General features: G+C 42.6%; 1 protein-coding gene across 5 annotated transcripts in view; it reads right to left on the minus strand.

Annotated features, from left to right (window-relative positions):
- Positions 1–841: 841 nt before the first annotated feature.
- Positions 842–16,236, minus strand: part of pbx3b (pre-B-cell leukemia homeobox 3b) — a 58,662-nt gene continuing 43,267 nt past the window's right edge. The window contains exons 3-10 of one of the 5 annotated variants that reach the window (XM_080046944.1): positions 13,419–13,660; positions 12,280–12,470; positions 11,063–11,198; positions 10,234–10,263; positions 6,010–6,172; positions 5,317–5,394; positions 3,809–3,898; positions 1,883–2,016 (exon numbers count right to left, since the gene is read on the minus strand). In XM_080046944.1, coding sequence (XP_079903070.1) covers positions 3,852–3,898; positions 5,317–5,394; positions 6,010–6,172; positions 10,234–10,263; positions 11,063–11,198; positions 12,280–12,470; positions 13,419–13,660 — 887 coding nt within the window. In that variant the 3' untranslated portion in view covers positions 1,883–2,016; positions 3,809–3,851. Of the gene's footprint in view, positions 2,017–3,808; positions 3,899–4,754; positions 4,868–5,316; positions 5,395–6,009; positions 6,173–10,233; positions 10,264–11,062; positions 11,199–12,279; positions 12,471–13,418; positions 13,661–16,236 lie in introns of all 5 variants that reach the window. The other 4 variants (XM_080046948.1, XM_080046945.1, XM_080046946.1 and 1 more) reach the window with 4 other exon arrangements.

Raw genomic sequence — 16,236 nt, forward strand, 5'->3', positions numbered from 1 at the left:
GTACCTTCCAAACACAGAGGTGCAAAGGCCTTGTACAGAGCGTATATGTGCAGGGATCACTGCATACTAATTATTAAAAAAAATTACTTGAAAACTCTGTGTGTTTATTTTTGATGAACACACAGAGTGTAAATAAGTACTGTGAAATTGCTTCAAAACATTGAAGAGGGGAAGACAGGGAATGGGACGTAGCAGAAGAACAGGTTGAAATGAATTTGGCTTTGGTTTATGAAGGAGAAAAGTACCAAGCCTGTTCTATTGACTTAGAATGAAATAAAGCACAATTTGCTGTCATGAAAGCAAAAGGTTTATTCATGTTCGAAATCACACAACTACCACAAGGAAGACCTTTCAGTCTAAGGGTGTAGTCTGGTTAGAAAGTAACACTAAACATCTTTAATACATTAGAATCACTGCCACAAATCATTTTGTCATGACTTTTCAGTTTCAGAATCACATACAATAGAAAAGAGAGAAAAGAAGTCTTGAACCCTGTTGAACAGAGCTGAAAATGTACAGTTCTGAATACTGAAACCTCTATGCATTACAGTTTTTATAATGATTTTTTTCTTTTCTTTTTTCCCCGCATGATTTAGTAACAAGATGAGCAACATTCAAAATGTTTTTTTTTCTTCTTCTTCTTCTTCAGTATTTACAACAGTTTCACTGTTTGGTGTTAATTTATCAACAATATTCATCACCGCACCCCCCCCCCCCTTCTTAAAAGCCACAGACCAACAACTTCACACATTCCACCCCACCCCACCCCCACCCTCCCTCCCAGTCCATTTCTCATGGTATTAATATTGTTATCATTTTTATTTTTTAATTTTTGTCATTTTTACGTTGCTGTACAGCGACAGCATTTTATTAAAAGATTAAAATATACATTAGATTACATAGAGAATGCCGAGTTTACAGTGTTACAAGATGTCATCAAAATAACTACATAAAAACATTAAATAAGGGGCAAAAGAAACAATGGTGGTGATATTGTTTAGAGGTAGTAAGTGAGCACTCTAAGCTACAGAAATGTTGGAAATTATTGTTTTGTATGAATTGGAATGAGGTAATAAAGCTGTGTATTGATTGGTGGGATGTATAATTACTCTTAAGCTATATTATGTACAACTTTTCCTGTGTAACGGGGGCCTGCTCTGTGTGCCGTGACAGAATGATCTACTGTGGGGGGATTTGTTGATAAGCAGTACAAAAAAAAAATGTTTACATATGTACATACTCAATATCAAATTATAAAATATGGAATGGTGTCATGTTATAGTCAAGCAATCAATTACACTTCTTTATGTTCCCAGACTTTGAATAGTCATTTCCCTCTACTAATGTATACGGCTGTAAGGCAAAAAAATAAATCTTGAAAGTAACTACAAAGCTGCCATTGAGCTGTCAACAGTAGCATTGTTGAGTTGCTGGACAAGATTGCAAGCACATTACAGTCAAAGAAACAAGCGGCTCTAATCTATGCATTGTACGAACTGAAAGAGAACCCAATTATCAAAATGGAATGTTGCGATTCAGTCAAGAATCAAAACAAATGGCCGTTTAAAAAAAAATGTTGAATAAAGTGTCATCCGTTGTTCTTTTCAGTTCAGATCCTGAAGGTTTGCTGAGGGACATCGGAGGGCTGTTTTTCTATTTGTACGTGTGTGTGCTTACCCCTATGACAAACACATAAGAGCATTTTGAATACGGTTGATTCATGTAGACAGAAAGTAAACAGGGAACCATCAGGATAAAATGATGTGTTAATGGCGGGCGATGTAATTGGCTTGTGGCATGGTCGTGGGGGGAAATTTGAAGGTATTTTTAAAGTTTTTTTTCTTCTGTATATCCTCTTCTGTTGATCAGCCAAGTTAAAAGTGTCCATGCCCAGCTGGAGGGCGAAGATGTGTTAATAGCGGATCAATTCGAGGTATCGGAGTGCACACTTCCAGGTCCTTCTGTCGGAGATATTACAGACGATGGAGTCCTTGCATCTTGCCATCCCCCATTAGCCTGGGACACACATGGGAAAAAAAAAACCTGAGATTACAAACACATTCTCTGCAACATGAGCTTGCCACATTTTATTTTTTAACTCCCAAAATGCAACGAAACCCACCAAAAAATGGAAATGAGACTTTTCTGGTTGCGTCAGCTGATAGCAAACAGTTTTACATACTGTACACTGATGCCGTGTGATTAGCGCAGCAGTCTTTGCGTTACAGTAGCATCAGCAAAATGAGACTCTTGGAAAACAAAATTTGTCTCGTGTCCCGACCAATGGGGCTGGCGCAGGGCTCTGAAATCAGTGTCTAAGCAGATTTCTGCAGCGGCCGACAGCTTGTCGCTACATATTCTCCTGTCAGTCAAGAAGAGGGAGGGCTCTGCCGGGCGTGAGGTGGGGAGAGCTGAGTGAAAGTGACAGGGCAGGGGGCCTCTCCAAGAGAGCCAGTCTTAGCCAGCCCTGATGTTGCTTTTGCTCCAGGCACGACCTAGCCTTTACTGGATCCTTCTACGTCACCGCCGACAACAGAGCTAAAGGTTAGTCTATGCTAATGTGCCTATACTGCACTTTCAAGGGGTTGTTGTTGTGGCTGCGAAATAGGGGAGCTGTGCCACAATTTGACTTATTTAAAATATTTTTTTCATTTTATTTATCGCTGTGTTACACTCTTGTGTGTTCCGATTCTCTCCTCTCGTGCGTTGAGGTTGTGCAGTGCCGTCAGTTGCTGTTTTAGTTGGGATCACACTGAGCTGTGGTGAGCCAGTGGGCACAGGTCTACACTGCGCATGGAAGTGAGAAACCTTGTGAGAAAGTGGAAAAAAAACTGCTTGATCCTGGTAGGAGCTGACATGTCTAAAGAGCTTATAGCGATACGGCTTCAGCAAAGCCAAAATGACACCAAAAAAAAAAAAGAATTCTGGCCCCCCTCACCATTTGTTTACATAACATTGGTTAATTTTTCTTCAGAGAAAACTTGTTATTATTTCCAGTAGCACTGGTCTGGATCCAATGCCTTATTTTTGATGCTTAAGCTTTAGATAATATTAGACAGTGAATATGCATTTTACCCAACAGGCATAACGATATAAGGAGAGCAGATACTGAGGTTCTGATATAATACAGAGAGAGAGAGAGAGATAGCTGTCTGATCTCTCTGTCTCTCTCCCTCTCTCTCTCTCTCTCTTCATCCTCTCTCATCAACAGAATTAATCTTTACTCTGATAGCTGCAGATTATGCGCTGCTTTACAGAAAGGCGCCGTATCAAACCTCATCAAGGAAGATGGAATTCTTGTCTGGAAAAGGGCTGCGGGTGATCACATGTTCATATATTTTATCAGGGAGATAAGGCCACAGATAATTCTGTGAAGCATTTCAAAAACAGCTAAAAAAATAAATAATAATAATAATAAGATACCGTGCAGCGAATAGCCGTTTTTTTTTCATCTCCTCTTTGGTTCGAGTCAAACAAAGTATTAAAAGATGTTTATTAAAGTAAAGCTGGATATTCTATTCCACTGCTATGTGTAATGTGTTTTCTATTAATGCATCTTTTGCTCATATCAGGTGACAAAGTGACAAGAGGTGTCTAATATTGTATGGCGTTTGCTTCGGGAAGCTAAAACTCATGTCTACTTGTTTCTACTTGGAATGCAAGAACATGTCCTATACATGTCATAAAATATTGCATAAAAGTTGCTGCTTACATTCGATGGTGAAATAACTGTAGTAACTAATTCCACAGAGCCTTTTAGTCGCGACAACCTACATATTTTACCAACAAAAGCTTTAGAAGTACTTACATTTAAGACGTGTGGACTGTACATGGAGTTCCCCCCGAGAGCATCATTGTATCCTGCCGTCTGACTGATAACATTGCGCAGGGTATCCACCTGAAGAGGGACAGACAAGGTGGACATGCCGGTCAACTCAAGTGTCTCCATGCAGGTCAACACTAACTGTAAAACATGCTCAGTGAAGCTACACATACTGACTAGTGTGAAATCACAAGGGGACTCCTGAGACAATTGAACTAACCAGATTTATAACTAATAGATTTTCTAGTGAAAAATAAAAAGGTGTTTTGACATTACTAGCTATTAACCTGTAATGTATATCTACGTTTTAAATATAGGTGGCTATGGAATGATAAACAAAAGCAGAAGTGACAATAAAGTAACAAAATATACTACGGCTATTAAAACTAGCTTTTTATTTTCTACCTTAATCGTGATAAGCATTTTTTATTTTTTTACATAAACATTGGTAGTAATTGTGTGTAGGGTGTGCAGCTGGGCTAAGTTTACAAAATGGAAGACATCAACAAGACACATTAACAAGATGAGACAAAAAAGATAGCAATATAGAATACAGAAAAGGGAGGGGGGAGGAACACAGTACCAAAAAACCCAATACCAACCCAAGAGTTCCAAGTCAAAGCCAAATGCATTCACAAAATGTTTACTTAAGGCACCAGTGTATAATTGCTTTGCGGCGTGATAGCAGTGGGGTGGGATTATATTTTGGCTGCCAAAATATTCCATCCAAAGCGAAATAGTCAGTAAACACTTCGGTCAATCGGAGGTTTTCTCTGGTAATTTGAACTGCCCCCTTTGCAAGAGCAGCGTGTTTTCCTTATTTTTTTTAAATGTTTTGGTCGTGCTTCAGACTGCACTGTGGATGGCTCAGTCAGTACACAGGCAAGACAAGGACAGCTCTTTAGGAACTGTCCCTGAGTGTTGCTCCTACCTGTGACTGTACATTGGCTCCGACTTGTGCCCCTTGGTAAGAATCCCCATTCAGACTCTGCATGCTCAAGAACATGTCCCCAGAGTTTGGGAGGTTAAAAGAACCTGAAGAACCTGGAAAGGGAGGGTGTAAGTAGCTGAATACATGAGAAGGCTATAGAAGGGGAAAGCAACAGACACACACACACACACACACACACACACACACACACACACACACACACAAATGGTGTCTGCATACATACACAGACCCAACTCAAGCAGGAAAATACACACAAAGAAAATACTCCCATAAAACAAGCAACTACAAGGGTGAAGGAAAGGAAAGCCAAGGAACCAAACAGAAAGAGGATGGTGTGCAGAGGGACTGGAGAGGATCTTATCACGAATGCGGTGGACAACACAAATGAAATGACACAAGGGGGGACTGGTTCTATATGCGGTTGGTCGCTTAAGCTCCCAATTGTTCCGCATCACCTACATCCAATCTAAAGAAGGTTGGCAGGGAGGTATCACATGGGTAAATGACAAGGACAATAAGAAGCTTATGAAAAGACCAGTACCAGTAAACATGTTGGTTAAAAGAGTGTTTTTGCTCTCTGCAGAATCCAGCTGAAACTCTTCATCTTTCATCTGGAATCCTGGGTGCAAGAAAAAGGGGACCACTTCATAAGCTTACCACATCCCGACGCAGGTCAACCTAGTCCACACTCAGCATTACATTTCTCATTACAAACCAGACTAAACATGCCCCTTTTTTTAGGCTTTATGGTTTTATATGACTATAATTGAATAGGATTTTCATATAAAGCCATTTCGATCTATTACCATTACTGTAGGTAAAATGCTCCCAGCAATTATTTGTCCCCTTATTTTAGCAAGAGAAACACTACCATTCAATGGGACTACATACCATTACATTCCAAATGACAGGATGTTGACAGAAAGTCAAGGGGAAACAAATCCCATGGCATCCTTCTAGATTTTTTATTTTTTATTTTGCCAAAAATACATGTGTTCTCGGTTCACAAGTCAGGAACGCTCTCTTTATGCATGAGTTTGCTTGGCATCAACTGTCTTATAGACAGGAGACACTGTGATCCCCAAGCTGGGAGCAGAGCCTGTCACTCTTGCCTGGTGTGAATGGTGCATGAGAGAGAGGCAGGTATAGGCAGCAGGTTAAGGGCTGAGGTAGAGGGCAGATGTATTTATTTATTTGTATTTATTTTGTTTGTCTATAATGCAGGAGTGCCTACCGGAGTTAGGTGTGGTAGGGGAGTTGGTCTGGCTCTGCACTGCGGCGGCTACAGCGTGTGCTGCGTTTACAGCGGTCTTGGCGGCGTACAGGTTGGCTTCTTCCTGAAACTTTCCGATGTTTTTCTTGTAGCGGATCCTTTTGTTTCCAAACCAGTTGGATACCTGTGTGGAAGAGAGCAGAGGGAGGAGGAGCAGAGGAGTCAGACGTCAAGCAGCCACAGCACCGTGCACTGAGCAGTGTGATTGTTTCAACATGTCATGTTTGGGTCCATCAAGTACCCAATTCCCAGGCCCTGCAGTAATGTCCGCCGGGTACACAAGCTAATTAAGCCATAATCAGGAGCCACTTGTGTCTTCTCATGGATGGGAGCATGACACGCTCTCAGATCTGTCTCCTGACAAAACTTAAAAACACAAGGGGCTCCTATCCCACCGGCACTAAAGTCAATGTATTATATATGTATTTCTCCTATCAGGGCTGATCGTTAAAGATACAAATCCCTCAGTGAAATATGTGAATGTTCATATTTTACTCTCTAAAGGATTCTCGCTGATTCCAGATCAGTGAGTCTGGGTGATTGACACCTCATGTAAATGCATAAATAATATAGAGAAAAGAATAAAATGCAGCCATAAATTGTTATTTTACGTTCAAGCTGCATGTTCCATGTAATATAAACAGAACATTTGAAAACATTGTACAACAGTGTACATGTGTGTTACATTTTAATATTTCACTAAAATTCTTACAATAGCATGCATCCTAACTTATAATATAATATACAGTCGCCCTAAAGTAAGGGCTGGCCTGGGTAACTGCACTGCTTTAATTTGCAGAGTAAAACCTTAATACAGCAATGAAAAATGTATTTATGTGTGTGCATATGCACATGTTTGCTTCTTGATTCAAAATGCAACTTTTGTTGGTAATGATCAAAAACAAAAGTTATAGGGAAAAGACCTGCAGACATGTGGAGCAGTAAACACGGGTTATTGGGGAAGTCAGTGTTAAATAATGTGGTAAAAAGAAAACCAAATAAATAATTAAGACACAAGGAAGAGCTGAGTTCAAATGAATGCCTGAGACTGGGTATATTCCGATTTAGAGCAGTCGCAAATGCTAATTTAGTCGAATTGAAATGATGACATCCGACATCAGTTAGACACCGAAAAGTTGTATGAGGGGTGAACCTTATGTGTGCATGCTTGCTCTGCAATAACTGTAGAATAATAATGAGATGATGCCTGTTTTTAATGGTTCTATAAATTAGAGTGTCTTGTCTGTGTGCTGTTGCCCCCCTCTCAGGCCCTGCAGCCCACGGCTGGACCAGCCAAAGAGCAGCTGCCCCTAATGACGCTTTATTTAATTTCCACCCATGTGCTTAAATTTTAATATCCCCAGCAGCCCGCCGATGCTGTGGCGTAAAAAGAACGAGTGGATTTGCAGGACATCAGATCATTTCTATCCTGCACGTCTCTGTGCTCTAAATCTTTAATATCTAGGCAATTAAAATTAATGACCATTCAGGCGAGGCCCACTGTTGGCAGGGTTTCCTTGACATCAATTGTTTGATGGGTTTACCTAGAGGTTAAACTAACAAGCAAGGTTTAATTGGAAGCAATGAAAGCCCTGGCCATCATCCTTTTTACTTAACCTGCTTATAGTGGATTGTAGAGCCAAAGACCATGCAATATTCTCGCTCTTTTAGACGGCTCGCCAAATGCCCACAAACCCCGGGAAATCGTAGAAAAATCTTCCTCTAAAGCTCATCAGTCTGCTTAATGTAACAATGTGTGCATGCAAACAGTGTATTACACAGAAGTGCATTCATTAAAATGTCCGCTGTGGTGTTTGCACATGAAGAGAAATGTATAACATTAAGTCTGAACATTGACAGTGGTACATATACAGTTGTTTACTGTTCACCATACACAGATATGGCAGTGATGCATGCTAATTGTCCAGTTTCATTTTAAAATGTGATTACTTCACAATTGAGAAACATGTTCTTAACATTACTTGAATCTGACGATGTGTGTTATGACTGTATTCTACCACTGTATGGTGTTACAAGCCCAGCAGTGTTGGCATCAAACCCCCTCTGGACGTTGCACCACCACCCTCCTCCGTTCCACACACACATTTCTCTCTCTCCTGCCCACTGAACTCTGGCTGTGGTGATTCTCGGGTTCAGCTAAATATTGAACCAAACGCGCTGCACTGGAAGGTGTGGAGCACAACCCAATCTACAGAACTAATTCCCTTTTATCTTGTGGCAGGCCATGCATTCAATTGACTCCTATGTGGTGGTTGAGAACCAGGTTGTGAGATTGAATTACCTGACATCGGCTGGCCTCAAAGGCAGCGATTGTATAATGACCATGCAGGCTCCTTGCAAGAACACGATACCGCTGCTTTCATTGCTGCCCACTGGAGAGGCCGCGGCGCTCTAGTTAATAATTCAAGCTATTTCACCCTATTTCAGGTCAATACTCCTCGCTGTAGTCGACGTGTGGCAATGCATGATCTGTCTATGATCTCAATATATCTGAGGTTACAATGCCCTAAGCCTTAAATACAAATGCAAAAAGGTGCTCTGGCTGGCTGTGATACCATCAATTATAGAGGCAAGCATTAATAATGAATGAGACCTCAAGTGTTAGCTTCTCTCACTTCACTGTGATCTGAAATATTGAAAAGTGTCACTCAGGGAAGAAATGAAAGCGATGTAAAGGAATACTTTCAGGGAGAATCTGCCTTAACTCTTGAACCGTTGGCGCACACTTATATCATATGCTGTATGGCCACCACAAAGCCTGACACAAACCACAGCCATCCAATCACATGCCTTTCATTCAGGAGCCCAGCACAGCGCATGCAAAGTGACGGCACCCTGTATTTAGAGAGCCACTTAGGTAATCGTAACGATGTCAGTAGCTCATTGTACTTGAGCTGTTTTCAATAAACAAACAGGAATCGGTATTAATTCAATCAGACACACTGACATATTCGGATAATGGAGTTTTTGTTTGTTTGTTCAAAGTTATCACTGCAGCATTTTGGGTATACACGCAAACATACAATATGAATCTACATAAAACATAGGCTATGAACTGCAGGTCAAGAAGCTTTTCTCTCGGGGATGACAACTGTGTTTGCATCACTTGCATTTTATACGACCCCGTGCTAAAATGATGGCCTGGTTGTTTCGTCAGCAATGATGTATCGAGCTATAGCTGTCGACCGGTATTGGCATAACATTCACGACTGATGGTTTTTACTTAATGAGCTGCTTGTGCAATCAACAAAGCCCGCAAAAAAGTATTTTGGGGGACGGGGGGTGGGGGGGGGGGGGGGTGTTTAAAAAATGACAGAGGCGAGCCCCTCAGCGTGCGGTTTGGAGCTCCGGAGCACAGTGAGGGATAACACACTTAGGGTGCACTCGGCATTGTGTCGAGCCTCCGACTTTGTTACTCACTTACAATGAGCCAAAGCACTAAGAATAAGTCAATAAGAATGTCTGCCGTGGCCTCGGCTTGTCGAGGAGTGCGCCACTAATGGGGCCTGAGATGAGTTCAAGTGAATTTTTAAAAGCCCTCTAATTTTCTGCACAGCCTGATTTGTTCTCATGGGAACTGGCTACGGTGGCCTGTTTTGCGAGGCACTCACATATATAAAAAAAAACACACAAACAGAGCTGAGTTCCATTTGTGAGGGTCAGTGGCCATTTCTTTAACCGCTACCAAGCACATAGTGATCACAGAGTGGGTGCGGGGGGGAGTCAGGAAATAAACTCAGAGCGCATTTTGAAGATTAAAAAAAACCACACAATTAGTCAACGCTCTACAACATACAATCAACAATATAATAAAAAAAACAATGTGGTAAACAAGAGCCAAAAGGTGAGATATCATGTGACACATTTGTACACACATAATATGGTGATAACATGGGTATATATTCTGAAACAAAATATGAATCAATAAAAAAAATTGTCTGTGTCCTTGTGTGGGATGTAACTATTGAAAATGATGTATCCACTTGTTTTAGAAAATGTAAATTCAAACTTGAAATACTAATCATTTAAGATAACATTAGCATTGGTCCAGTATTAGTGTGAGGGAGGGGTGGGTTCTGTGCAGTGGCAAATAAACAGTGGAGGCTATTACATACATAAACAAAAGAAAATGAAAACAGTGGATCAGGAGAAGTTATGACATACCTGTGATACTGTGATGGTGCTTCCCACCCCCTGAAGGCAAAAAAGAATGGGCTTTTACAGTATCTGACTCTTCATGACTACACTCAATAAAAAACCCTTCAAGACCCCCTCCCCACACAGTAAAAAGAACACTGCAGATTATTGTATAAATTCATGTTTCTCTGATAGCGTGTCTCATGAGGACAACCATAGAACAATAGACTATCAAAAAAAATCTAGATAGTAGTCACAGTCATAGCAGAAGAAAAAGAGAGAGAGAGCACAGGATAATAATACTTTGGATGTGGGGGTTAGGTGTGAGAGATATTGCCTTCAGGGATGCTATATAAATATACTATATATAAAGTGGGGAAAGTCGCGTCTAAAATATAGCTGTATTTTAGCAAACATACAAATACATGTTTGTGTGTGTTTTGAGGCACCAGACTTTTACTGCTTTCTCTTAAAAGTAATGGATGATGCCATTTTTTGTCTAACCTGTGCGACTGACCAGGCAACAGAGAAGAGCACACATGGTAGATGGGAATGAGGGGGGGGGGGGAATGGCAGGGGACCCAGCATTGGGGCAGCTAAAGGAAGGACAGCATATAGTGCTTTGATTGAGGCCATTGATGATATAGGCCTTCCCCCTTCCCTGTGGCCCTGCTCTGACTGACTGGGACCAGCCTTGACTGAAGCATCATTAGGCCGCCACAATGTCAAGGTTAGCTAAGGACATGGTGTCTTGGTGGTGTGACCTACAGTAACTATCCCCTCTAGGCTTAAGTCCTTTCCCCCAACCCTTATTTCCCCTTCCCACCACAGCTACAGTTTGATGAGCGCTACCCACCTGGGAAACTGTGATGCTGCACTTCTTGGCCAGCTCCTCTTTAGCCTCTTCGCTGGGATACGGGTTGCTGAGGTGCGAGTAGAAGTATTCGTTGAGGATTTCCGTGGCCTGCTTGCTGAAGTTTCTCCTTTTCCGCCTGAGTGGGGAGAAGAAAACGAGAGAAAAAGGGCCGAAGCGCGCCTATTAGTGGGGACCAGCATTAACTCATCCATTTGGATCGCACAAATTGCACTATCAATCTCACACATAAATGGTGAAAATAATGAGGAATGGGCTCTAAGGGCCCTCAGGACAGAATGTCATGCCCGGCCTGCTCCGAGATCCTCGCCAACACACGGAAGACCAGACTCCAACCAATAAAGTCACACACACACACACACACACACACACACACACACACACACACACACACACACACACACACACACACACACACACACATACACAAACAAACAAATACACACACAGTCACACAACACATACAATGTTTAATTTGCTCTGTTGGTCTCCAATCTCTAGTCCAAGCGTGTAATGTGTAGAGTTTAGTGCAGCGGATGGGTGGGCATTGTGATGGAGCGCAGAGCCCAGTCGGAGTGCATCTCGGTACATTATAGAAATCACTGCATGCACAGTTGAGCATTGTTCCTGAAGTGCTACAGCCCCAGGGATCTCCAGTGGAAACAAGCAAACTCTAACTAGATCTGGGTCCCCCTTACCCTCCCATGGGCACTACTTATCATGTTGTCGAGCATTTGCTTATTTTGCTCTTGTTTACCCCACTTCACACACAGGCAGTGGGCAGCAAATGTGCTTCCACTTGGCTTGTTTGGCCCCAAACTTGTGCCGCTTTCTCTCTCTCTCTCCGCCCGAGCTCCACAGCGCTTCACACTGTTAGTGATTAGAGTAATCCACAACACCTGCCGTTGACCTCCCCTCCATCCATTACACACATGACTCGGCCCCCATTTCATTTGGGTCTTAACTGCTCTCAGGTGTGGGGGCACGATTGTCTCGAAAATGGAGGATGCATGGAACATGGACACAATTAAAACCATGCATCTTTGCGGCGCTCACACTGTGCGCTGTGCCAGAAAAAAGTGGGAGAAAAAGCTAACTTCAGGTCTAAAAATGACCTCGCCCGCTGAATTTGCTTATATGGGTTGTACAAATACACACACACACATGTTCTGTATATACACTATGTACGATCCACTGACCTGGCATCAAGGAATCTGGAGCGCAGGATCATGACAGCCTCACAGGTGCTCTGTTTCAGTTGCATCTGGATGGAGCTGAACTTACGGTGGATGATTCCCACCATGCGCTCAATCTCTTTGGGAGAGATGGGCCGCGTGCGAGACTGTTCCCTCAGCAGGTTCATCACATGGGTAGTGAACTCGTTACAAGCCTGCCAAGTGACAGAGAAACACTAGCTGTGAGTTCTGTAAATATCCCAAGTCGCAGCAGTGAGCCTCTTTTTTTTTTACAACTCATTAAAGCTCTTTGACTGATATCCTAAAGTTGTACACATTTTCCAAATAGGAAATTAGTTTACTACATGCCAGCGTTTTTTTGTCAAAATCCTCTACGGAGTGCACCGTTTACATATTAGTTTGATGACATAATAGGTGAAGTCATCTTTGAATATAAATGCAGATTTGCAATTTGGCTGGGCCCTAATGCCGAGCCAAATTAAACAGCTTTTCGGTAAACCAGAAGTTCATACATGATTAATTAGAATAACTCATTTACGTAGTGCACACTTCAGCTCATTACTCTGAGTAAAATTCGTTAAGTATTTACATTTAGATAATTAAAACCTGGAAACACCCTTAAGAAAGATGCATTTACTCCAGGCGAAGTGTTGTGTGCCCCCGCGTACCCACCTCCTCTCTCGGAGAGTAGTAGAGTAAATTAGTCTAATTTACCTCACTGGCTTGCTGAGGCATCACAGTTACACCTTCTATTTTCACCCATAATGCCTCTGTGTTTAATGGCAGGCTCAAAGTGCTAGGTGAAGGGGCTGATCATACTTCCATTTAACACAGATGAGTAAGGCGCTGCTTTGGATCTCCATAATCAGCTGCAACGCACTGAATAATACTGCAATTTATTTTTCCAACTCATTCTTGCTAATGCGGGGAATTAGCTGTTCTGGGTGTCCGTCAGCAAAGTATGTTAAGTATGTAAACGCTGCCATACTGAGAAATACAGAGAGAGTTTTGTGGGGCTGATATGCTTAATCAATTTGTCTCAACTTGTTTTGTGGTGGCTTGAATGTAAACAACATTCATTTATATATGAAAAATGTTTACACACTATAGCTTTAACCCTTTGGATTGCAAGGACTCTTTACCTGTTCGTATTTCTCCAGCTCCGTGTGGTAGATCTGTCTGATCTGGGTGAGTTTGGCTCTGTAGTCGGAATGTTCGATGGAGTTGTCGCCCGCCGCTCCGGAGGCCGCGGCTGCAGCTGCGGCAGCAGCAGATCCGCCCCCTTTCTCTGGTCCGGCCACGCCCTCAGCCAGCAGCATGTTGTCTAAACGCATGAGCTGGGGGTCTGGGGGGTCTTCCTCCTGGGCACCACGGATGCTGAGACCTGCACAATCACAGGGACAGAGGGTCAGATAATGCCATCCAGGGACACGCTATGACTGGGTTAGAATATAATCCATTATGTCTGTGTTTAGTCTGCTACAGTGTGATGTTTTCCCTGCAGGTATGAACTGGGGGACTCGTGTGTGTGTGTGTGTGTGTGTGTGTGTGTGTGTGTGTGTGTGTGTGTGTGTGTGTGTGTGTGTGTGCGTGTGTGTGTGCGTGTGTGTGTGTGTGTATGCGTGCGCTGTGTTCCTGTCGCCCGTGTCTATGCCTGTTCTCTTTTATTTACACACTGCGCTGCACACTGTGTGTACGGGGAAGGCTGACATGACAGCGACATCCATAAACTGACAAATGCTCAATGGGTGAAGTGGCACTTCTACTCTGTGAACGGATGCTAAACAGAAAACTATACCTCCAGTCAGTGTCTCTGTCTCTTTGACACCGGGGGGATGCTGGGAACTCCAAAAAAAAGAAAAGTAGCTCCTGCTGCTTCCCTCATTTCTATCTGCTTGTGCGGTTTGAAAATCCTGTATTGTTTTACAGTCCTGATTTTGCAATATTCGGAAGAAGTAATAAAGCTGCACTGGTGAAATTAAACTCTACATAAGGCAAAATGAGTGCAGAGTCATTTTTATGTCAAGCGCTCATTCGTGAATTCTGTTATTGCTCTCATACCCTGCTGTTTACATCCTCTGGTTTTTCTGTCGCGCCAGCCTGTCAGCGGGTTGTAATCACCCAGCAGATAGCATACCTGCACTTCTTGACGCATTGGCAATGCAATCACAGTGCCATACTTTACAAAGAATTAAAGAAGAAAAAAAAAGGGAAAAGCACTGTGGGTCAGAATTACAACACAAACAAGCCGGAGCAATCCACTCTAATAAGTGGATAGAAATGTGGCTCAATGGGCAGTAAATACTGAGTGGCTACTCGAACATTATGATTACCAGAGTTGGTTCAATTCAATAATCCCTCCCGCAATTCAGGGATTTTCAACAGCTCATTACAGCTTCATTAAGATATGGCCCAGCCTCTGGATTTTAAATAAGAAGATTAGTGGCTCTATTGTGTCAGCCAGTGGGCATGCAATCAGAGGAGCCCGTTTTACCACACTCTGACCGACTGACCCTGGCCACCAGCCACACACAGGAGTAAATACTAGAAAAACACATCCATTTCCTTCTTTATATCATTTTCTATAAACACATTCTGAATGGGGAAAATAAATGAGGAAACACATCATATTGTAGCCACTCCTCTGATGCTGTTATCTCTGTGTTGGTGTTGTGTTTGACCGCGCTACCAGGGAAAACAAATTTGCCTCTATTTATGGATGGGCTGGCTTTGAGTCTTTTTAGGTGTAATGGTGTGAGAGGGAGTGGATGAATGTGGCTATTTGTGTTGGAGACATTGAGATGCTGGACCAGGCTCCATCAGGCCTTCGCAGAGCCAAGCCATCCATGTGGACAATATGCCACTGCTCCACTAACCCTCATTCACATCACACTGCATCTGCAACCCAACTCCACCCAAAGCTCTCGTTCTGGACAGGCTCCACTCTTTCTATTCCAGTTTGTGCAGAGTGAAACAAAATGGCACGAGATTGAAAAATGTTGACTGACCAGATGCCTGGCTACATATCTCAGCAATGCTCTGATAGCTGGTGGTTTGTCTGCCACTGTGGTTCATATTTTCCTAATTCACTATTTACTCCCACTCTCTGATGCAACACGCCCGGCAGGCCACACTCTCCTTTGTAAGTAGGTAGGCATGTTTTTCATGTCAGGTATATTAAATATATCTCTGGGAAGCAGTGTACAGTCCACACCAAAACCCAGTTGTCACTTTCACTCCAATCACTCTCTACATCCAGGGGGAAATGCAGCTGGGGGGAACTTACAGGGCTTTTCGGCTAAATGGGCATAAATCCCCGGTTTCATTCAAACTAAATAATCACAGGCCATAAATAGCTACCAGTCTCTTACCATATATTACCACAAAGTTCCTGTGTGAGGCAATAATGTGGCCGTTCGCCGGGCAAAGGAAAAGAAACTGAGCGAGACATTAGAAAGTGACATGTAATCCTGTTAGTCCGGTGACATGTGGAGTGGCCGTGACATTTTTATCATACGTGTCCATTTCTATTTGGGAAATCAGCGGGATAAAAACGATTACTGCGTGGCCCTGAGAAGCAGACGGCTCTGCAGGAGTCCACCAGGGTGTATTCTTGCCACAGCAGCTACAGCTGGCCATTCATAATAAGACACGTTGGGCGGGATGATGCACATAAATACTAAAGACATTTAAAAAAAGAGAGAAAAAATAAATATTTCAAAAAAACAGATGCAATGTATCTCTGTCTCTTTATGTGCACCTTTTGTTGTCGGAGAGCGAAAGACCGCGGGTTTGGCTGTCTCGGCGCGGCATCATCGCACAACTTCCAACAAAATAGGCTCGCGCCAGATAATATCTTTAATTTGCTGTGTGGTTGACAAATCTGTATGGTAACTTGCAAAGCCACAGTCACATTTCTAGCGGTGCGATGCCGCTTGCCTGCTCAAATCCTTATCCTGT

Source organism: Ammodytes marinus (assembly GCF_949987685.1).
Source record: "Ammodytes marinus genome assembly, chromosome: 2".
NCBI classification, from domain to species: Eukaryota; Metazoa; Chordata; class Actinopteri; order Uranoscopiformes; family Ammodytidae; genus Ammodytes; species Ammodytes marinus.